Here is a 23,783-nt window from a genome sequence, read left to right on the forward strand (position 1 = left end):
GCCAAAGGGTTGTTCCCAATGGCTCTGTGTCAGGATGGAAGCTGTTCACAAGTGGTGTCCTTCAGGGGTCTTGAAACCGGTGCTCTTTAACACATTCATTAACAATACAGATGATTGTATTCAGTGCATCCTCAGCAAGTTTGCAGATGACACGAAGCTGAGCGGTGCAGTCCATACATTGGAAGGAAGGGAAGCTATCCTGAGGGATCTGGACAGGCTGGAGAAATGGGCCCATGAAAACCTAATGAGGTTCAATAAAATCAAGAGCAGGGTGCACTTGGGTCAGGGCAATCCCAGGTATTTATAAAAGCTGGGGGAAGATCTCCTTGAGAGCAGCCCTGCAGAGAAGGACTTGGGGGTCCTGGTGGACAAGAGGTTGGACATGAACTGCCAATGTGTGCTTGCAGCCCAAAAGGCCAACTGTGTTAAAAAAGGTTAAAAAAGGGGAGGCCAGCAGAGAAAGGGAGGTGATTGTCCCCCTTCACTTGGCCCTTGTGAGGTCCCATCTGGAGTACTGCATCCAGGCCTGGGGCTTCCAGTACGGGAAGGATGTGGAGCTCTTGGAATGGGTCCAGAGGAGGGCCACTAAGATGATCAGAGGGTTGGAACACCTCTCCTATGAGGAGAGGTTGAGGAAACTGGGATTGTTTAGCTTGGAGAAGAGAAGGCTCTAGGAAGACCTCACTGTGACATTCCAGTGATTGAAGGGAGGAAATAAACAGGAGGGGAAATGGCTGTTTATGAGGGTGGATACTGATAGGACAAGGGGGAATAGTTTTAAACAGACAGGGGAGCTTTAGGTTAGATATCAGGAGGAAGTTTTTCACACAGAGGGTGGTGACGCACTGGAACAGGTTGCCCAAGCAGGCTGTGGGCGCTCCATCTCTGGAGGCATTCAAGGCCAGGCTGGATGTGGCTATGGGCAGCCTGGTCTGGTAGCTGGTGACCCAGGACATAGCAGGGAGATTGAAGCTAGATGATCATCACAGTCCTTTTCAGCCATTCCGTGTGAGAAGCACACCTGCTGAAGTTAGACTTTAGAAGCATGCAAGCAGGAGAAAGGTGTGCAAATGCTATACATTTTACCTACACCAAATTTCTCTGGCTCGTATTATGAGTGATAACTCTTATTAGGGATCCTAATAATGCCTAGCTGGGATTATTCATTCCACAAAATCTCAATGTCTTCCACTAAACTTTGTGAGAGGCTTCAGTCCTAGTGAGAGGCAGAGTTGGTTAGCCCATATGTACAGGCATAATCTATAGGCTGCATGTTTTTATATAGTTTCAAAGTAGTTCAAATCAGTGTAGTTAACTATCTAGGAAATACAACTCTAGAACAGCACAAGTCTTTCCTGGTCTAAAAGACTTCTTACAGTAAACAGAAAGAGACAATAGTTGCCAATGTTTTTCTCAATAATTTGCTGTTTTTTCTTACATAAGGCATAGTTTTCAAGACTGTTCTAAAGAATATTAAGTATCTACTTCTGGTAGTCCTTTGTGAATTGAGTTCTGTTTATTTGATCATAGTCATTGGAAAGACACAACTATAGGATGTGAGATGTTGCAGCCATTTCTGGATACTGGAAAATGTGTGTGCTCACAGAAGAATGTGGAACTTATTTGGCCACAAGGTATGTAAGACATGGATATATGTAGACATAGGAAGGACGAACAGATCTATCTAAATACTGAAGCCATATCTACTTGAAACCGATTATACTCTACCTGAGGTTAAATGAAAACTGTTTAATTATCCAGCCTGTCCTTAATGAAGGTAGATTCATCTTCATCTGCTTTCTTGGATATGTTCCTAAGTATATCGAATGAGCTGTTGCTATAGGATACTTCTAGTTTAGGTCTTTGTTGCTTGGAAAAAAACTCTTCAAAAGTTTGAATTAAATGACTGAAATAATGGCTTCTCAAAAAAAAAAAAAAAAAAAAAAAAAAAAGCTGTGTTCATTTTTCATACACAAAAATATAATGTCACGTACTATTTGCAGAAATTGTGCCTGTCAATGAACTCTGTGATCAGGTGTGGAAAAAAAAGAGCTGTGGAGGGAGACTACAGAACAATTAATACACTAACTAGTAATATACTACACTTCAAGCTTATCAACAACTTCATGTTGCTGAGATATCAGAAGAAAAAACAATCATACTCATTTTTCCACATGAGTACTCACAGTGCTGATAATATCAGGGTGCATGCAGCTCTAATTCAAGAATATTTATCTCTATACAACAGTAACACACAAGAGAGATAAGCAGGCACAAAACTTTAGCTTACTGCAATAAATAGATTTAAAAATATGATTGTATTGTCTACATTGAAAAGGCATTTCTGAAGATCTGAGATTGAAGAAGTAAAACTGAAGGAGAGCAATTTTACAGGTCTGATACAAAGAAAGCAGAAATTATTATCGAACTATTGCTTATTCTCAAACTACGTAGCAGGCTAACAAAATGTAATTCTATTCTGAAATATGCCAGTCTTACAACAATGTTACTGCCAGATTCTGAATAGGCTTTAGGTTTCACTTGCTTTGGAGGAAGGATAAAAGGAATATCACACTCTAAACTATTTTCCCTGAGTAAACAAAGTAGACTAGTCTAGTCCCTCATCATGAAGCTCCCCTTCATTTCTCATTAAACTCCCCTTCAGTGATTAACAAAGTTGATCCTTTGCTCAGATAAGGGGTTACTTTATCTCACAAATGCGTATTAGTGAGAAAACACTTCTGCCTGCTTGGAGCTCTGCCTACGTCTCTATGAAGCAGAATAATTACATCCAACCACAGACAAAAAACAAACAAACAAACAAAACAACCCTAGCTAAACACATTTTCCTTTTGTTTGGTTCTTCCTTATGGTTATTTATCAAATGCAAGATGTAAAGTTGTAGTAAATACAAAACACTGATGTAGCTTTTTTTTTTTTTTTTTTTTTTTTTTTACTTTCAGTGCTTTGGAAAAGGACTTGTAGAATCAAAATGAGTTGGAAAATTGGTCATATTGGTCATCTGCAGGCTTACACTCTACCTTAGCCTTGAAACTAGAAAAAGGGAAAGTATTACATATAACAGTTGTCTTAACCAAAAATGCTACATCAAAGGATTGTTTCAAATCTTCAATTTTTAAGCAGTAATATAAATAACTTTGAATGTTGACTGATATGTGAAAAACACACACTTAATTTCATTCAGTCCTGAGATTTTTATGGGAAGGGAAACATGCTCTAATTGTTTTGGACAATGCTATCAGAAATAGTGAGCTTTTGGTTAAGAAGTAGACGATAGGTAGGCAAAGCTTTATTTAGTTCATAAAAAACATGAAAAGGTTATATATAATTCTGAATTAAATTACTGAATAATGACTATGATTCAATGATACTTCTATACTTTGTTATTTCAGTAGTAAAAATGGTCAGATTGGCATCATATTCAAGATGTTACTCAGCAACACATCCTATTATCTGTACATTTTTAGACAGGGTGTAACAGTTAACCTTGACTACTTTGTTCTGCAAAACAGACTATCTTTCAGGCAAATTTAAAAAGTAGATTCCTATATTGGCTTCATATGTAATATTAATGCACAGCAGTAAGTAAATGTAAGATGGTGAAATGGCTCTGTAAATAGGTGTATTTTAGCAAATGAAAAGTGAAAAAAATAATGAAGAATGGTTAGATATTTTAAGTAATTTGTTACTACAGTCAAAGGCTTTTTCGCAATTCTTTTTAAGATGCAATAACAAATATATTAAATATTTAAAGTTTGAGTAGGTGAATTCACTTACTGTTTCCCGGATGCCAGCGCACTGCATTTAAATATGCATTACAATAATGGAAGAGAAATTCATGCTTCGACCGCATAACTTTTCCTTGAAGTAAAGGCATCAGATCATGTCCATCAATAATTCTGAGTAATAAAGCATTTCAAATTCAGAAGAATAATCCAAACTTCCCCTTTCCGTGAAGATGTTATAACTGTGCATTTTCACTTCTTGAAATCTAGCTCTCATGATCTGAATGGTCACTTCCAATTGATCATTTTGGAATAAAACCTTCAGGTGCACTTTCCCTTTGGTTTCTACATTATTTAAGGAAACATTATTTTTATATTTTGCCATTAGGAATGATTGCTTCTTCCTCCCACTTCTCTTGCTGAGAATGAGATCAGACATATGTGTGTAAACTGCTAAAACACAGCCCTCTGCATGTAAATATATAACTGCTCAAGTTGCTTCGAATTAGTCTGGTTGATGTAACAACTAAGACCAGAGAAATCTCTGCTACATTGTGCTTGCATTCCCTGAAGCAATGGTAATAACTATTTCCAGTAAATTATGAATGCCAGAATTTAATACAGAACTAGTGATTTCAAAGCTGAAAATGAACTATGTGTAAGTGTTTATCAATAACATATAAACACACCCACACACACAAGTACACATGAACACACAAATACAAGGGCTGTTCCAAAGGTAATGTCTCCTAATTTATTATGTTGGCCCACAATGGCAGAAGAAAAAGCTGGTAGTACAACAATACCTTCCTGCCAATAGCCTATTATTCTGTTGCTCTGCAACAGCAGAGGAGCAGTCTGACAAAATGGTATCTGACATGGAAGTGCATATGAAGCAAATGTAATTTAATTCCTCCATGCAGAAAAAATAGCTCCTACTGACATTCATCAACACTTGCTGAATGTTTATAGAGACCAAACAGTGGATGTGAGCAGAATGAGGTGGTGGGTAGCACTTTTCAGCAGTGGTGACAGCAAGAGCAAGTCACCTCTGTTGGCACAGATTTTTATTCAAGCAGCATGCAGGCTTTTGACCATAGCTAATGGTTATAACTATGTTTAAAAACAGTGTTTTGTAGCTTAAAATTTTCTCAGATTTTAAAATTTTTGCTTAAAATTTAAAATTTTTAAAACACACAAGTGTTATTGTGGTCTTTGTATCTTTTGCAATATGAAATATGAAAATAAATAGGAGGCATTACTTTTTGAGCAATACACATATAAATTCTCTTTCTTCTGCTGGACAACGTTGATGATATTTTGAAAAAGTATGTCAATTTGCATTGAAATGGAGTTATATAACAAACAAGTCAGTTAAATGTTTCCATAATCTAAGCTAATGAATTGCTGGAATCAGCTGATGAGAGAGAAATAACAATCTGCATTTAATACTTTGTATGAATTACAAATTTTACAAGAAGTTTCATATGAACTTCATTTGTGCTGGTATATAGATCAGCACGTAAGTATTTTTTTAAACATTTTGATCAATATCTTGTAAAAAGATTTTTAAAACTCTTAAACTTCTAAATGCCCCTCATTTTTTCACAACTATATAAGACCTGTTTCATAACTACTACAAGATAGGCACAAATTCCACTTTTTCATCCCTTGGTCTAGATCTGACTTGGCTGCAAGGGGGTACATTTTCAATTTGTGATGTTTTTTCTCTGAGTTATTCGCTCTGGTTTTGCCCCTGCAAGCATGGCCACTTAAAGCTGAGAGCAGGATAGATTCATGTCTAGTGCATACACCCTGTTTTACAGATTCTTGAAGGGGAAAAAGTTTCCAGTAATATACCTCTAGTAGTCCTGTACAAAGTATAGCCCACATCTGCTAGTTTATATATGAGAATATATAAGCCTGAGACTTCACTCAAGAAATATTAAAATGAAATGCATAAGATCTGCCCTCATTTAGACTAGTCTGAACTGCTTAGGTTTGACAGAGTTCCTGTTTGTAAAGGATGTCTCAGTGCAAGTATGACTAATTTTTCATGTCCTACATATGTCCTGCCCTGCCATTTCCTGCACACACTCCATGAATCATCATTAGCAGAGTAGCTCCTGGCTGATCTACCTCATGTGGATTCTGGATGCTTTGTGCTCAAAAGTTGTTTGTGCATGGCAGAGGTATTCAAAGCTAAGTGTAGCAGCATCTATCTACATATTGGAGTTGGATGGCAGCAGAATTTAGGTGTGTGCACCTGCCTGATGAGAATGGATATCTCCTGAAGAAAATAAAACACATGGATGTGGGAATGTTAGTGAAACATCTTAGGAAGTTTGAAAGTCTCATGGAGTTTCAGACTACAGGACACTCTTAAGAGATTATTTTTACTCATTTGGTAGAGAACAATAAATTGAATGAAAAGCATAGGTAGCATTTTGATGTGACTTGCTATCCTAAGGAAGTGAAGGTTTAACTTATAAAGTTAAAATAATTTAAACTTGTAGGTCCCTTTTCTATCATATTCAGTCATATAGAGCAGAACTTTTTCTGATACATTTGTTTTTGCTTTTTGGTAAATAATTCTAGGTCAGCATGTTGCTCTTGGTATTCTCTCACCCTGTAATTGTCCAGTACTCCTTCCCTCCCCTGCAAGCTTACCACACTGGATAACAGAACTGCATTGTAATGTTCTGAACTAGCCACAGAGCTGATCTTTACAAATGATATCAGCAAAAGAAAAAAAAAAAAAAAACAACAACCAAAAACCATCAACAAAAAAAACCCACCCAAAAGAGTTACAAAAGAAAGTAAGGGAAATATTAGCACTCGATACTGAGTTCTAGCTGTTTATAACTACTGAGTACACATACCTGTCATAGGGTAACTGTGCCCCAGCTAGTTTGACAATGGTAGGAAAAATATCCATGTTACTCGTTGGATCATCAATATAAGTGCCAGCCTGAATCACTCCAGGCCAACGGAGAAGCCCTGGCACACGAATACCTCCTTCCCAGTTAGTTGATTTTCCACCTAAAAAAGAAAGTGTTTGATAAGATACCAGTTTCTTCTTAGAAAAATAGCACACAATCCCACAAGATACCAATTATAGCTATCTTTTCATTAAATGCATTTTAACTTGCTCGGTATAGTGAACTACATTTCCCATCTATGATCAGAAACTTTCCTATAGTAAATCTACTACTATATATTAGACAGAGCTTATAAACTGTATTTAGTTATAATAAATAAACAAATAATGATCATGGAAAATAAAAAGGCAGCTTGCAGAAATCCTCATAGAAAATTTGATCTAGTAAATGTATCTCACAGATATATGCAGACATAACTAAAAAACAGGAATCAAAATAAATTGAAGTATGACTCAGTCTGAGGTATAAAACCAGGAAATATATATGATATTTTATTAAAATGGTGTCAAAAGTTTTTAGTTAGAATAATCAATTTAACTATGTTACAGGACTCTCTAAATAAATGAACTGGTAAGAAATTTGCTACAATGATAACAACAATAGAAATAACTGAAAGAAATGGAATATGTGTGTTGAAATTACATTGTTGTGTGAAGCCAACAGTAACTCATGGTTCAAATATTACTCGTTTCTCCCTTTTCAAGTAAAAATAAATAATTAATAAAACAAAATATCATAACAAAGTGTTTGAATAGTTCTGATTCCTCAGTGGCTTAGAACTTCAATGCAACAGGATTTTCAGATCTTCAATACTGTCTTGACTTCTCCATGATTTTTTCCATTTCTGCATTGGAGGATTCAGAATGGATATTTCCTTTGTTTTCATTGCTTAATAATAAGATGGCAACTTTATAGCTGTTCATGTAGAGAGAATTTTCTGGCTGAAATCTTTTAGCTTGTGATTTTTCTGTTATAATACACTACTGTGTATTTTCTTCATAGATTTCATCAAAACATGCAAATATCAACATCAAAACAATGCTGAATATATTATATAGTATAAAATGGCCAGGAAAACATAATTAATTATTACTCTGACATTACAAAAATTAAACTTTCTAATATACAACACTACAACAAGCAAAAATCTTAGCTTAAGCTGTTCTTGGAAATCAGAGCGTGTTCTGATTTCAACAAGGCTATTCTTTTAAGACCAGTCTTAAACATCATCTCCTGACATTTAATCAAATGTTATTTCTCACCATAAGGTATATGAGTATCTATTCTGAAAGTTAGAAATTAGATGTGAAGATTATTTTTGTTTAAATTATTGTTGAAGGAAAAGGGACTTCCAAAATAACTATCTAAGAAAATGTACATTTAAATTTATAAAGATGTTATTTGGTTATTTGGCTTTAAATCCCTACCATTTAGCAGATGGAAGTATGCCAAGTATTTAATACTGTTAGTTCAAAAACCAGATAGATGTCAAGAAACTTTGTTCACCTTTTGTACAAAAGATGTCTCTACCTCTCCATGTACAACAGTCATTTGCACTTTAAAAGAAAGTTGGGCATTTTATGTTACCCAGCAGGAAAGTGTCAAGGTTAATATCTCAACTGACTTATGAATCACAGTAAATCCTACTGAGCAGGAGTACTTAAGTCTGAACATGAACTCAGGAAAAGGATATTAAATTATAGATGTTTGCAAATTAAGATATTTTTTCTGTGAAAATTTATCCCAGGGAGGTGATGTACTGAGACGAGACGGATCCTAGTTCTGTGTAAACATCACAAGAGCTTGTTGGCTGTACAACGTGGAGAAAATCCTGAGACAGTATCTACCTTCTAAAGGTAATTTTCATTGCTGCACTCCTCTTACTTCTGCACATTTGTCTGAACCTAGTAACAGTGTTTTGTAGATTGAACTGTTCAAATAAATTATATTTTTATTGTTGCTTTGATCTTTGTCTTGTGTAATCTGAAGTAATTTCAAGGTAAGTGTTGAAACCCATTCCCACACACATTGCAACTTCTAAACCTGAGATACTGGATAACTTTTAGAGCTACTAAATTCACAGCACAATTTTCCTGAATCATTATAGAGATAGAAAACTTCCAAATAACCCCAGCACAAACAGAGTGCACAGCAAACTGCCTGCCTACTGTGAGATACAAAAAGAAAAAATGGACTCCACAGTAGGACTATCTCCTTGTGTACTTCTAAGAAGAAGAGACTGTTTTCCTTTGAAAAGACTAATTGGAGCATAATTTTTTTATAACTCTAGAGGAAATATCAGGAAGATAGAAAAATAGCAGGGAACTAGGGCACGAATGACAGGGTTACTGAGGAAGACTGTATTCTATTATCTATGCCTACATGGTTTCCTGCTTTACTAAAACTTTGTTTAGTGACGTCACTAGATTTACTTGAAATGAAGTATGAAAGTTTTTATATTTGTTGTCTTTAAAATTGTAGCTGTTCCATGTTGTTCAAGCTACCTGTTTTTATATCAAGCTTTCATATTGATGATTGAAACATGAAGCAAACATTCAAACAGCTGAAATATTAAAAAAAAAAAAAAATTCTAAAAAAGCTCATTATGTAAGAAAAAAAATCTCTTGCTATTCCAAACTCTAACTCATTAATTTTCTATTTTGCTTGGAGTCAGCAACACTGAAACAGAGAAAAGACAGCAACTTAGCAGTCTGTATGCCTGGCAAACTCTACACAGAGTAGCAATATTTTATTTTTCTTCTTTTAAATTATTCTGAAATGTTTTTGAAACAGTATAAAACACCCCAGGCTGTATTTTCATGTTTAGCTATCTAAGCTCTCTGAATAGTTGCATCCTTTAGTATTTTATTGAACAACAGCCTACATTTACCTTTTTCTGAGAACTGCAGGAGCAGACAAGCAATAGACATAACTCTCTGCAGTCATCCACAACATGATCTCAAATTTCCATTTTAACTACATCTCAAATCTTAGCCATAAGAATACCTCTTTTTCCCCTCCCTCTGGTTTAAAATGACTGCTATTACCTAACTCTGGGAATAGAGCTTGTATGAAAGTTGATATACAAAAGAGAACTCTGTGGTATATCACTACTAATATTTTGAATGATGCATGACGAAAAGTATTTAAAAGAACTTTTTTTGGATCATTTGGATTATAACCATGCTACCATTTCATTCCTGCTTGAATTCATATAAAAATAAGCCCTTCAAAACCTATTTTTTTCGTGAATGAAAATACAAAGAAATTAATTGTTTGCCTGCCTCTTTGTTGTAGACTTTCCACTACAAATATTGATAATCAGATCTGGTTGCTATTGTCTATCTTACAAAAGTATCAAATAACTATTTGTTTTCACTTGCATGCATACTCATTATCACACCGATTTTCAATCCTTTTTTATGTACTTCTTTTGTTAATTTTCAACTTGAACTGTTCCTATAGAAGTGAAACTAATAAGATACAGATCATATGGACATATTATCATCTTCATCTTTCTTCTAAATAAGTAAAATTCTCCCTCAAGATATTTTCTGATTCAGTCAAAATTACAAGATGGCTGGATTATTAAAAAAAAAATAAAAATAATTGGACCACTTCAGAGAATGGAAGAATACAGCACAATGGAAACAAATTCAATGCCTGTGCTTATTAAAGTCCAAAGAGAAACTTCAACCAACATTACTAGATATTTATTAGCACAGTTTCTGCAGCCGAAATAAGAGTCAATTAGATTTCTCTGTGAATTACAGAAAGGAAAAGGTTTACTAATAACATAAACACTGCTGAATGAACTGGTCACCGCAGTATAGTAAAAATGCTTCAATTTCAGTAAAAATATCAGCTAATTCTTTTCACTGTTCTGTGTTGAGCACTCACAGATCTATAATAGATGTCATGTGAAAATTAGGGGATAAGTCAGTAAGAAATATTGGTTTTGTCACGTATCATTCACTATGTATCATTAACCGGAGGATTCCAAAGGAACTGATGGGCCTAAAGGATGCAAAGAACTTATTGGTCAAAGAGGTTCACGTGGAATTGACACATTTCCAAGAGAAAGTAATTACTTAAAAACACACTAAGAAGCTAGGAAAAAGTATATTATCAAGTGTGCACGCAAGAATCATTCAGAAGAATCACTCAATCATGCTGGGCAGAAGATCCTACTAAAATAGTCATTCAATTTTTGCTACAGAGGCTGTATCTACATTTAAGACTTCAAAAGATCCATGATCAGGACCTTCAAGAAAAGTTTCTGGAATATTAAATATGGGCTAGGGGACCAAAAATTGTCATGAATCAAAATCTGACTAACAGTTGGGGAAAAAAAATGTAATAGGTTCTGACACATTCTACCCTGCACTATGTCCTCCATTATTTTAATATATTTACTTCAATATTGGAACTGGAGAGAGTTGTAAAACTGAACAAAATCTACATGTGACACACTGTATCACTGATCTGTGAAATTCAGGAGAAAAGAGAATGGACTTCTTGCCAAGTGGGATGAAGAAGGATGACAAGATTCAAGTTCAAATTCTATATGAATATGTTTCTATAATGGAAAATATAGAAAAAATAACTGAGCTAGAGTCTATGCTCTCAGTTATTCATACAGTGAGCTTAGCCGTACACACAGTAAAATGGACCTATGCTAATCCTAATGTTTAAAGCACACTTGTAATCAATAAAATGAAAAAATAGAGGGTGGGATACAAAATGAAGATGCTAACAGAAAAATTTTAATAGATAAATGAATAGTAATATTCATGGAAAATATGAAAAGGCTATTTCAAGAGAATGTATTGCACAATTAGAAATATTTCACAGAAGAAAAAAAATCCACAATAAGAAATCAGGGACAAGGGACAACACATCAATCAAACAGAGCAGACACTAACCAGACAATATTTTTCCGAATGAAGCATTAAGGGGAAAGAGGCATAATGAAAATATAGAAAAGAGAGGTAAGATAAGGAAGATATAACGGCTTATTACTCCTTTATCAAATAAGAAATATTACACTTCAAGGAGATGTTTAATGGAATCTGAAATTGTCCCACTTCAAAACAGTGACTGTCTTTAATATGGATTTCATTGCTAAAGAATTTAAAATCAAAGTGGACCTTCATACTTATATGATGAAAAATTGTAACAGTTAATGCTAAAAGCCTTTCTAGAATTGTAATTGTCAAGATTTGTGTCTAAAACCAAGGTCATACTGGAAGTTTTCTCTGAAGAAGAGAAGCATAGCTCCTGCGTCTTTCTCAGAGGCTTCTGGTTTTGACATCTGTCAGAAAAAGGTAACTGGAAAGAGGGCCCACTGTTTTAATCCATCACTTCCATATTACCTTATAATATCTTCTAAGAAAAAAGGATACTGGAAAATCACACTAGGTATCAACTACTTTAACACCATGTTAGTTCTGGTTTCTAATTTCAAAAGATATCCAAATTTAGTGATCTTCCACAATCAGAATCTAGACTAATAATAACCTCAAATAATATTTTTTTGGCATTCAGTCTTGCAGTGAAAGCCTAAGTCTCCAAACTCCTCTTAAATTTTATTATTGGTGCTGATTTGGCTGGATATTAAGACAAATTAGTGAGTACAACTTGTGGGGATCTGTTGAGAGCTTTTGATTTAGGGCAGTACAATTATTGCTAAATATATTGTACCAGCTTCAACAATAGGGTTAAGCGTCTTGATTCATATTTACATTCAGATAGCACTCATATACAAAAAGGTAAGATTATCTACCAAATGCAGGGAAGAAAGATGCAAATGTCTCCCAGTTTTGCAAATGAATAAAGCTCCTAGTGCATGCACACATAACCACAAGCATATAGGGACTGTTCTTTTTACTTTTTCAGCCACGCTGCTACAACAGTGTCTGAGATTTACATACTTCACAGGTCTGTTTTTCTCTAATTCTACCAGAGATGTACAGAGCCTTAACACTTGACGGCAAATATAAATAATTCCTTATGTATGAAAATTGCTTATTATGCAATCGATAGTATCCACTTCAGGTCTTCTGCAAATTATTCTTAATATACTTGTTAAATTGAGGACTGATACAGAGATGGAGACAGCGAAAGATAAAACAGAGTTCACTGTATTTTAAAACTGAAAATATATACTCAGCTGATTGCAAAGGTCTTAATTTCTTTGTATTTTGTTAAAAATCTCTCTCATACAATAACTGTTTCTTACGTAGCAATTATTTTTTTCATAGTACATTGCAGTACTTCCAGTATAGCCTAAGAGGCAACTGCAAGCCATGTTATAATTCATTTTGAAAATAAAAGGCATACTATTCCCAAGATAACCCTATCAATCAGATTTTTATTAATTCAGATAAGATCTATTTCAAATTGCTCTCTGTTCTGTAAGAATGAATACAAAATTCTGCAAAGCTTAATAGAAAATACTCCATTCAATCAAACTACTCCACAGAAAGGCATATTCCCCAGAGTACTTGTGATCTTTCTTTCTCGTCATCATTTATCCTCTGTCTTAGGTCCAGGATCCTAGAAGGGAAATAATTTTCGGAGCTTCTAAAGCACCTCAGGCTGTGCCTTCAGATACAAATATGTAACCATATGGTTCCTTAATTACTTAAAGCACCGCATAAGTCTTATGTGCTAATGTTTAAGATAGATTTCACTGTGGTGTTAACCCAAGGGAATCCACATGATACTCTGTAACCTCATGACTTCCGCATTACTTGTTTTGCTTGTATAGCAACTCCTTTGTAGCTCTCTTAAAATCCAAGGGTAATTTTTCAGAAAGATGCCTGCTGACTAAAAAGAGTGGAGTCCTTTCACTTGAAAACTTCACTGTGCTGTTATTGCGTACTCTACATATCTTTCTTCCTTTGTGCAGTTTTGCAGATGTTACAAGACAGATTCACCAGAGGATCATGCTGCCATCCAGAGGAACCATGATGGGATGGAGTAATTGGCTAACTGGAAACTCATGAAGTTCTGCAAAGGGATGTGCCAAAACTGCCTCTGTGGAGAAATCTGCTGTGCCCTTGCATCAGGAAAGGCTAGGGACCAACCATCTTTGCAGAGAAATATCTGCAGGTCCTGGGACATGACAAATTGAATATGAGGTAGCAGTGTAGAATTGGGGCAATGAAGGCTAGCAATATCTGTGGCTACAGTACGAAGAATGTTGTTAGAAGGTCAAGACAAGTGATTCTTTCATTCTTTTCAGACCTAATGAGACATGCCTGAAATGCTGATTTCAGTGCTGGGATCACCAGTACAGAAGAGATATGGACACGGAGTGAGTTCAAAGGTGAGCCATGAAAAAGATAATGCAGTTTAATCACAGAATCGCTCAGGTTGGAAAAGATTATCGAGTCCATCCACAACCTAACCATACTACCCTAACTCTAACGACCCTCTGCTAAATCACGTCCCTAAGCACCACATCCAAATTGTTTTTAAACACGTCCAGGGATGGTGACTCGACCACCGCCCTGGGGAGCCTATTCCAGTGCTTAACAACCCTTTCCATAAAAAAGTTTTTCCTGATATCCAACCCAAACTTACCCTAGTGCAACTTGAGGCCATTTCCACTCATCCTGTCACCTGTCATCAGTGTGAAGAGATCAACCCCACTCTCACTGTAAGCATCTTTCAGATATTGAAAGAGAGCAATAAGGTCCTTCCCTCAGCCTCCTTTTCCCCAGACTAAACAGCCCCAATTCCTTCAGTCTCTCCTCGTAGGCCATATTCTCCAAGGCCTTCACAAGCCTTGTTGCCCTTTTCTGGACCTGCTTCAGCACCTCCATGTCCTTTCTGTACTGAGGTGCCCACAACTGAAAACAGTACTCAAGGTGGGGCCTCACCAAGTCTGAGTACAGGGGGAAAATTACTTCCGTAGTCCTGCTCACCACATCATTCCTGATATAAGCCAGGACGCTTGGCCTTCTTGGCCACCTGGGCACACTGCTGGCTCATATTCAGCCGACTGTCCCTCAGTATACCAAGATCCCTTTCCATCAGGCAGCTTTCCGGTTACTTCTTCCCAAGCCTGTAGAGTTGTCTGGGGTTGTTGTGACCAAAATGCAGGACCCAACATTTGGCCATAATTAATCTCATATAATTAACCTTGGCCCATCAATCCAGTCTATCCAGGTCAATCCAGTCTATGTCTATCCAGGTGTAGTGGAATTCTTAGGTCACAGCCTGAACCAATGGGTGAGCTATGTGAGTACATGAGTGTCTGGAGTGGCGGGAGGGGGGTTTAGATCCATTCCTTCTGTCTCCACAATAGTTCCCATCTGCCATCTGAGCCTCCCTTTTCCCCCCACCCTTCTCTGCTGCGGCGCGATGGTATGAATGGAGGAGGATCACATTCCTCAGTTCATCATTTTCTCCAAACTGTTACTGGGAGGGGTGAGTTTATTCCTCATGGATATCTTCTCCTATAGCACCTATTTCTCAAGTAAAGGCTCTGTCATTGCCTTTGTTTGCTCTACACCAGGTCAATAGAATCATGGAATCTTAGAGTTGCAAGGGACCTCTAAAGGTCATCTAGTCCAGCTCCCCTACAATGAAAACAGACATCCACAGGTAGACGAGGTTGCCCAAGGCCTGATGCAGCCTTGTCTTGAAAGTCTTCAGTCCTTCATTGTATTATATATATCCAAGCCTGTGCTTGGATTTAGTGTGAAGGTCATGAGCATTTACTATTAAGAAATTGAAATTTTGAAATTTTTGACCCTAGAGTATATTACAGATTTAGAAAAAAAAACCAAGACAGTATTTTCTGACACAATTAAAAAAAAAAAAAACAAAACAAAACATCAGGGAACATTCACCTTTATATATACCGTTGCAACCTCCATGGACTTCTCCAGAACTAGAGATTTCTTCAATATGAGCCCCTTGGTCAGATGAAAAGTATACAAGAGATCTGTTGCTCAGATTATAATTCTCCAGCACATCCAGAATCTGTCCTAAAAAGAAATAATAATAATAAAAAAACATAGTGCTTTTGGGTGGCTTGTTGTAATTAATCTTGGCAAGTACAAATACACATAGTAATTGACAATATACAGGATGCAGAAGGGGACAATTTTACACAGCCTGTTGCAGTCAAGACTATGGTTCCATTGCAGTGGTGTTTCCTGAAGTATAAAATGAGAAGATTTGTGTACAACTGAAAAATGAGCTAATCCACAGAGAGCCAGTGATCTTTGGAAGCAGTTGCTCTCAATGACAAAAACTCCACAGCAAGAAACCATTGAGGTTTCTGAAAGAGTCTCAGTATACAGAATATAGTTAAGAGTTTGGGGGTAAAGCTGTGCTGCCTAGCAACCAGTAGAGGCAACATGGCAAAAACCCATGTGAATGCTAGAATAAGAAATTCTCAACCAAAAAAAAAAAAAAAAAAAAAAAAAAAAGTTAAGGTATGGAATGGTTTTGGAGGCAACATGGTTTCATGATCAAGCCTACTAATTAGTCACTAATTTGTTGTCATACAACAATAGACATCTATTAACTTTTAATATGCAAGGTAACAAGCACACGTGTGCACATAATTAAAAGAAAAATCCACATGGTTATGCTCTGAAATTCCAACACAGAGTCAGTCCTCACATTCATTTACACAAAAGACTTCTTTCCCTTGGCACAGCAGAGGAGTCTCGCACTGCACATACATCTACATCTATTTAGACCGAATTCTTTAAAGAAGGCTTCTGTACTAATGAGTGTGAAACCACTCTTTGTAACTCTTTGTAACTTGCTCCAGTGAATTTAATACTGATTAGGAATCGAAAATTATTGGCCTTGGAAACTAACCAAAGAATAAGAATATAGCACACATTAGCCTGCAAATAAGCTTTAACCTTATTCTTCAGGGATCCCAAAGCATATAAAGATAATTTTTGAGGCCTGTAACTAGTGGTGTTTCTCAGAGGTCAGTGCTGGTTCTGGTCTTGTTCAACATCTTTATCAATGATGTGGATGAAAGGATAGAGTCCAAACTCAGCAAATTTGCTGATGACAAAAAGCTAGGAGAAGTGGCTGACAGATTGGAAGGCTGTGCTACCATTCAACAAGACCTATAGAGACTGGAGAATTGGGCTGGAAAGAACTTGATGAGGTTTAACAAGAACAAGTGTACATTCAGTCTTGCACCTGAGGCAGAATAACAGCATGCATCAGTACATACTGGGGGTCGATCTGCTGGAGAGGAGTTCTGCAGAGAAGGACTTATGAGTCCTAGTTGACAAGAGGTTGGCTATAAGCCAGCAGTGTGCCCTTGTGGCCGAGAAGACCAATGATATCCTCAGGTGCATTAAAAAGTGTATGGCCAGCAGGCTGAGGGAGATGATTCCCCCCCTCTAATCTGCACTAGTGAGGCCATATTTAGTATACTGTATCCAGTTCTGAGCTCTGCAGATCAAAAAAGCCAGGGATCTCCTGGAAGGAGTTCAGCAGAGGTCCACAAAGGGCCTGGAGCATCTCCCATATGAGGAGAGGCTGAGTAACCTGAGTTTGTTCAGCCAGGGAAAAGGAAGATTGGGGGGGATCTGATTAATGTTCATAACTATCTGAAGGGAGGTGGGAGGCAAGTGGATGAGGTCAGGCTCTTGTCAGTGGTGCGGAGTAATAGGACAAGGAGTAATGGCCTAAAACTTGAACATAGGAAGCTCTGTACTAACAAGTGGAAGAATTTATTTCTGATTAGGATGACAGAGCACTGGAACAGGTTAGGTTATCCAGAGAGGGTGTGGAGACTCCTTCTATGGAGATATACAAGACCCATCTGGAGGCCTACCTGTGTGGCCTATGGTAGGGTACCTACTTTAGCAACCCCTTCAGTTCTGTGATTCTGTGATTTTCTCTTGATCCTTTTTATTTATACATTCTGGCACGCTCCAATTTGAATGTTAATTTTGACTGGCTCAATTGTCCTCTCAGAATTAATTAATTCAAATAACACACTATTGTCATAGACTCACATTCTCAATGCACTCACAGAAATGAACCAAAGCTTCGGTTTCTATTCTTATCTTGAACAGCTACACCTTCTATAACGAACACTGTATAAATAACCGATAAAGTGTCTAAAATAAGATCCATTAAAGTACATCTGAATGATATGGTTTCTGTTAACATATGTCATACATCTATTTATTAGCATTTCTAAATGGTAGCCAAAACAATAAAAATGCAATGCATGTAGTGTAAGCAGATATCTTTGACATACTGCCATACATTATATTAATTTTGAAAGCAAAGAATATAAAATAAGCAAAATATAAATTTTATCATTTTCCAATAACAATATGTGTATTTTTTACTCTTCTAATTTTATTATTTCTTCAGATTATAAAGATACTTTAGAATTAAGCTAAGACTGATGTATAAACATACTGAGATAATCTTACTTAATGAACAAGGAGGATTTTCACCCAGGCTGTTTTAGCTGACTAACTTTTTAAAAGGTGAATCATTACTGCAAAAAGGCCTTTTTAAAAAATCTATTGACTAAAAAGAAAAAACAGGCAATTAATTGAAAAGTAAATATTAGTAAAAGTAAACATTAGAGACCAAACAAAGTAATCTGAAATGCAAGAAATTTACTACATAAGTTAAATTTTCATTACTGTTGTGGACAGCTAAATGCGATCAGAGTAAGATGGTAACAGTATTGCTTCCCACAAAATATGACTGGATACTTATCATACGTCGTCATATATGATCTTTGATTAAAAGAATGGGGCTTTTGCATGCCTAGCTGATCTGTTTGAATCCCATTTCTAGTTTCTGAACAAAATACAAATGTAAAAAGTTTGTAAAAGTAAAAAGTTTATTCAGAATATGAAACTGTGGGATAAATAAGTCAAAACACTTGGAAAACTGTAGCTCAGTTTTAGCAATGATGGCTTGAAATCCCCAATGCAGGAAACTATTAATAAAAATAGAAAGATGCTTTATCAAAAAGACTGAGTTGAAAGTCTTGTTCTAAAAAATTAAGATCCATACTGATCTTGGTGAATGCCATTGCTTACATATTTCTGGTTTGAACAGAACAGATTTTGAAAGACAGCATTCCAAACAACAAAATAAACTTAACACTGAAAGAGCTGCACAAATTCTGAACCTACTGAGCAACTATAATTTCATTCAACCTTCTCCTCCTATTAGCATTCTAGAAATGTATATTCCAATTCAGTGGCTAACATTGAGTCAGAGACATATGATCATTACACAATGTTCTTTCATTTACACAAAAATAAATAAATAAATAATTCAGAATAGCATTAAGATGTTGCCTGTTTTAATTAAGATGATGTTTCAAAATTTAAGCAAAGCTTCTTCTGAAAAATGCTGAGCTCTCTACGTTCTGTTCTCCACTCTCATTTCAAGCTATGTTAAATTATAGGATTGTTTCATTGTGAAAGTGAAAATGCTGACTTCAGTGGACTGATACTCATGTAAAAATGATGAAAGCAATTGACTCTACTCTTTAGGAGGAAACAGACAGCACTATGCCACTATTCAACTTGACTAACACGAGCATAAATGGAAGCTGAACCTACCTATATAATGCTGATTTTAATTTTTGAAGTTTTTAACCGTGTAAGATTCCCTCTATGCTCACGCACATTATGTTATAGGATTTATAAAAAATGACTACTTGTTTGAAAACATGGCACAAACACTGAACAATAAAGTGTTACAAATGTATTAACAATTAGGAAATCTCATCCAGTCAAGCAAGTGTATGAAAAATATATTTGCTTCATAATTAACTTACAGTCATTTGAAGTCAATAGACAGAAGGGTTACCTGTATTAATTTGAAATAATGTAGAATCTTGATGAAATTATGGGGGGAAAAATGCTCTAGAATATAAACTATAGAATACATGTGTGTAGTGTAGGCACTAGGAAAAAGATCTCTCAACTCATTAGGAAAGCTTTAAAACAGCTTGCTTGATTCAAAGTAAAGTAAGATTCAGAAGGAGGTTTAAAGATGGCTCAGGACAAGACAGTTCATGACAAAAGAAATTTCTTTTAATAGAACTTTTCATCCCACCCAGCAGACGTTGACATGACTGTCAAATCCAGAAGTTTATAGTAAGCTTGAGATAATTATTGGACAAAGATTGATCTGGGAAGATCAGCCATCACATCTCTGCCTAGAGAATTTTCTTCTGTTTAGTTTACATGTCAGAATTCCCTGCTGATATTAATGTTTGCTTTTGAATAGCATAACTAATCAGAATGACAAGTAACATGTTTTAAAGCTGAAGGGGCTTACGTCTGAGAATGACAAGCTAAGAGTGTTTTGAATACATGCGCAACTTCCTACACATAACGCCTGCACATATAAATATCTGGAAGCCTATACTGCTCTCATAAAAGATAATGATGTCATTTAGCTAAATATCCGCTACATATTAAATTTCTTGGGACCTTCTTCTTGGCACAGGAATTAAATTAAGGTAACCCCATCATCTCTTCCAGGCTCAAAGGCTAATATTTTCACCTTATAAAGACAATGTTGCAACTTCTGCCCACTAACTTTAACACGTTAACAAACATTTTAATCTCTATACTGATTTTGTGTAATAAAAAAGAGACTTCATTCTTTAATGTACTGATCTGATTACAAAGTACACTGACTAAAACCTTTGTATAAAAATCAGCTTAGTAACTGAGATCAACACATCCATATCTTAATTTTAGCTTTTGCACATTTCAGGTTATAAATATGCAAATGTTTTCTGATATGCTTAAAGCTGTACAGTTTCCCCTTGATAAATATGTAAATCAGTTTGTCTCTGCAGTGGGGAAGTAATTATCACTTTCAGACCCACTCATTGAGCACAACACTAGAGGTAAAGATGGAAAATAATAAAACCACTGACAGCAAAATAAGAAGTTGATGCACATATGGTGAGCAGTACATAAACTCTGCATGAAACTTGTTTAACATTCAGAGCTATAATACAACCACTAGGAAGTGGAAATTCTGGGACAAAGTAATAGATTGATAGTACGGAACATTAAGTAGTCCATTAATTGAATGCACTCACCTAAAAAGACATGATTCTGTATAGAGGGATCATTAGCATATGAACCTCAACGGTGAGAGAAAGTAACAGCTAATAAACTGATTAGAAGAGAAAATAAATACATAAGTAATTTTTAAAGTACGTAATAATTCCTGTAGGAAGAAAGCAAAGTTCAGATTCAGTGGAAAGTCTTGAATCAGTCTCACTGTGCTAACATTATTTATAAAGTTACATTACGGATACAATCTGTACAGCAAAGTCTTCTTCAAAGTATAAAGCTGAGATTTAAAATGTGCCAAGTTTTTACTACTATAGTTTAGTGGAATTGTCAATGTCAAAAGGACGTTCTGCTACACAAGCAGCATCTTGTTTTGAAAAAGTACATCTTTATCGGTGTTTTAATTAGGAGCAGAGTCAATGGTTTACAGGGTGGTTTGGCCTGGTTCTGTGGCTAACTCTCAGTGCACTTCATGATGTTATGATGTGGAATACTGATAACCAAAAATCATAATACCATGACAAGCAGGAGCATCCATTTGTGATACATCATCACCACTTTATATATTTCTGCTTGCATAACAAAGATTTCTTGGATTTTCTGACCTGGATTCCTTTCCAATTAACTAAACTCAAGAGTAGAATCTGGAAATGCACTTAAAATACTGGCACCACTGAGGAAACAGTCAGTCTATGGAACAACAGTAGAGTTGGTCTGAAGTCAATTTTTTTCTCTGCTGATATCCTGATAGTCTGCAGACACTGACCCCATATCTAAAGTTCCTTTCTACTGTTCTTGACTAGTTGCTAATTTTGGAACAAGATTATGTACATAATATATATAACAGTATATATAACAATATATATCACAAAATACATGATTCACACACGCACACAAACTATATTACATGTATAACAATATATATAACAAAAAAGAAGTCATAGTTTGGAAGAACTGGTTTATTCCTACCTGGGAACAAGATCATGTGGTGACAGAATGAGAAAAAGTCAATTATGGAGTCAAACACAGATGGAGTAACTGCAGCAGAATTGATGTCACCAAGGCAGTTTGTATGATAATTTAGTGGCCTTCTCTAAGTCGGAAAAAATACGACTTCTTAGGCACTCAAGAATAGGTAAGTGGGATCATACTTAGGGGTTTATTTCAGTAGGACCTTCTCAAGTGTATGCACTTTCCCTCCTCTCAAGATGAGACTCAGATGCCCTATGCAACAGCTGGAAACTACATAAACAGGAGCAAGAACAAACAGATGAAGCCCCTGCAAAGACAACTGATTAAGAGTTATTCTACCTCAGGATGTACATACTCCAGGGATCTCTGAGCAAGTTTAGAATTAAGTAATGTGTAAATTACATGAATTCTACATGTGTGATGTATCTTAACATATGCATTATATATTACTTATTCAAAATTCATAAGAAACAGCATTTATAAATGACAAAATAATTTGATACTGTCCTTGGGTATGAGACAGTTGTAAACACATTCTACAGTATTACTACTCTATGTATAATTAATTAGATAGCTGCTCCAATGGTAGTTTTTTTTTCTCATATTATACTCTGATAATCTAAACAAATTCTTTATCTATCTGCTTGATCACAGTACCATAGAATCACAAGGCTGGAAAAGAACCTACAATATCATCTAATCCAACTGTAAAATGATTCTGAAATCAAGGTAGGTTGCCTTGATTTTTTTTCTCCACAGTACTCTCCAGAATGAAAGATAGTTCAGATCTGTCATTACTGGAAAAAAAGGTAGGACTGATGAATCTCACACTGAAACTCTGCTGGTTACACAAGAAAGATTCACATGGATGCATAATGGGTGCAATTTACAATCAGCATCCGCATCTACATGAGAGATAGTTACTACACCACCTTTTAAAGTCACTGAAGTAAAATCAATGTTTTCACATGCAGCTCTCTTAAGATGAATGACTTGGCCCCAGAAATTCTGAATTCTTTTCACAGAAGGGGAAAGTGAGCTTCAGCTTCAATTATCTAAACTGCAAGGTAAATTACCTTTTAAATCAGTAAGAAGATAGGTCAAGATTACATGTAGAATATCAGACAAGTATAGTTGGTGTAAGGGCTCACAGAAGGACCATCTTCTAAAAAATATAACAAGGTAAATGGTGTAGGGTTAGCTAAGATATCAGTATGATTTTCTCCTGCAATCGTAAGCTTGAATTGGCTTGTGACTGTTTATATAGTCTTACATGGATAATAAAGCTGAGAGTTCAGTTGTGGCTACTGTGGTTGTGAACAGCTGTAAGTACAGTTGCTACATTGATAACAAGGTTTTCATATTCACATTGATAGTAAAACACTAATGATATAGTTTTGGGGATTATTAGAGATCAAAAGTATAACTATTTTGGTGTCCATGTTCCTATTAATATTTAGATAATAAAGTGCTAATAAGTGCATTGCATAAAGCTCACTTTTAGACCTTACATCTATCTTTTCTACACCAGGCTAACTAAAATCATCATTCTTAGCCTGATTAAAATGCTAAAATATGAGTGATGGTCATGAGATTTTAGAGGGTCCATCACATTTTTATCTTTCATGACAGATGTGATAACTTCTTGGGCAAATCTGCATCATAATTCTGAGAATAAGATGCCATTTTATCTGTACAACTAAGATGCATAGTGCAAAGTATACTGTCTACTACCCCAGGATCTCCTGTGTTTTCCTCCAAATTCTGGAAAGGGTTTAGGTGAACTGTAATGGCAATCAAAGGATACTATTCATTTTTGAATTAGACTGTCAGATGAAATTAAGACTTCAATTGTTTGATCATTTCAATAAAAGTTTATGGTAATTGATAACCGAAGAGTGATAAAAGAAACACTTCTCTATGTCTTCAAAGGTTTAAACATTTATTAGAGTCAGATTTAAATTGAATATGTACATATTCTTAGATCCAAATGCATAATGCCAAAATTTTTTTCAGATTAAAGTATGAATAATTTTAAACAGGTA

The 23,783-nt window shown here is 35.7% G+C and overlaps 1 protein-coding gene across 6 annotated transcripts in view; it reads right to left on the bottom strand.

Annotated features, from left to right (window-relative positions):
• The window catches only part of LOC122155673 (steryl-sulfatase-like), a 99,955-nt gene that overhangs the window by 23,911 nt on the left and 52,261 nt on the right, over nt 1-23,783 (bottom strand). For 4 of the 6 annotated variants that reach the window (XM_042809736.1, XM_042809733.1, XM_042809735.1 and 1 more), the window contains 3 exons: nt 15,553-15,690; nt 6,629-6,788; nt 3,799-3,920 (listed from right to left, as the gene is read on the bottom strand). In XM_042809736.1, coding sequence (XP_042665670.1) covers nt 3,799-3,920; nt 6,629-6,788; nt 15,553-15,690 — 420 coding nt within the window. Of the gene's footprint in view, nt 1-927; nt 1,025-3,798; nt 3,921-6,628; nt 6,789-15,552; nt 15,691-23,783 lie in introns of those variants that run through there. The other 2 variants (XM_042809738.1, XM_042809737.1) reach the window with 2 other exon arrangements.

The sequence above is a fragment of the Centrocercus urophasianus genome, unplaced genomic scaffold, assembly GCF_019232065.1.
Source record: "Centrocercus urophasianus isolate 14NV4802_14NV808 unplaced genomic scaffold, USGS_Curo_1.0 seq_12, whole genome shotgun sequence".
Lineage (NCBI taxonomy): Eukaryota > Metazoa > Chordata > Aves > Galliformes > Phasianidae > Centrocercus > Centrocercus urophasianus.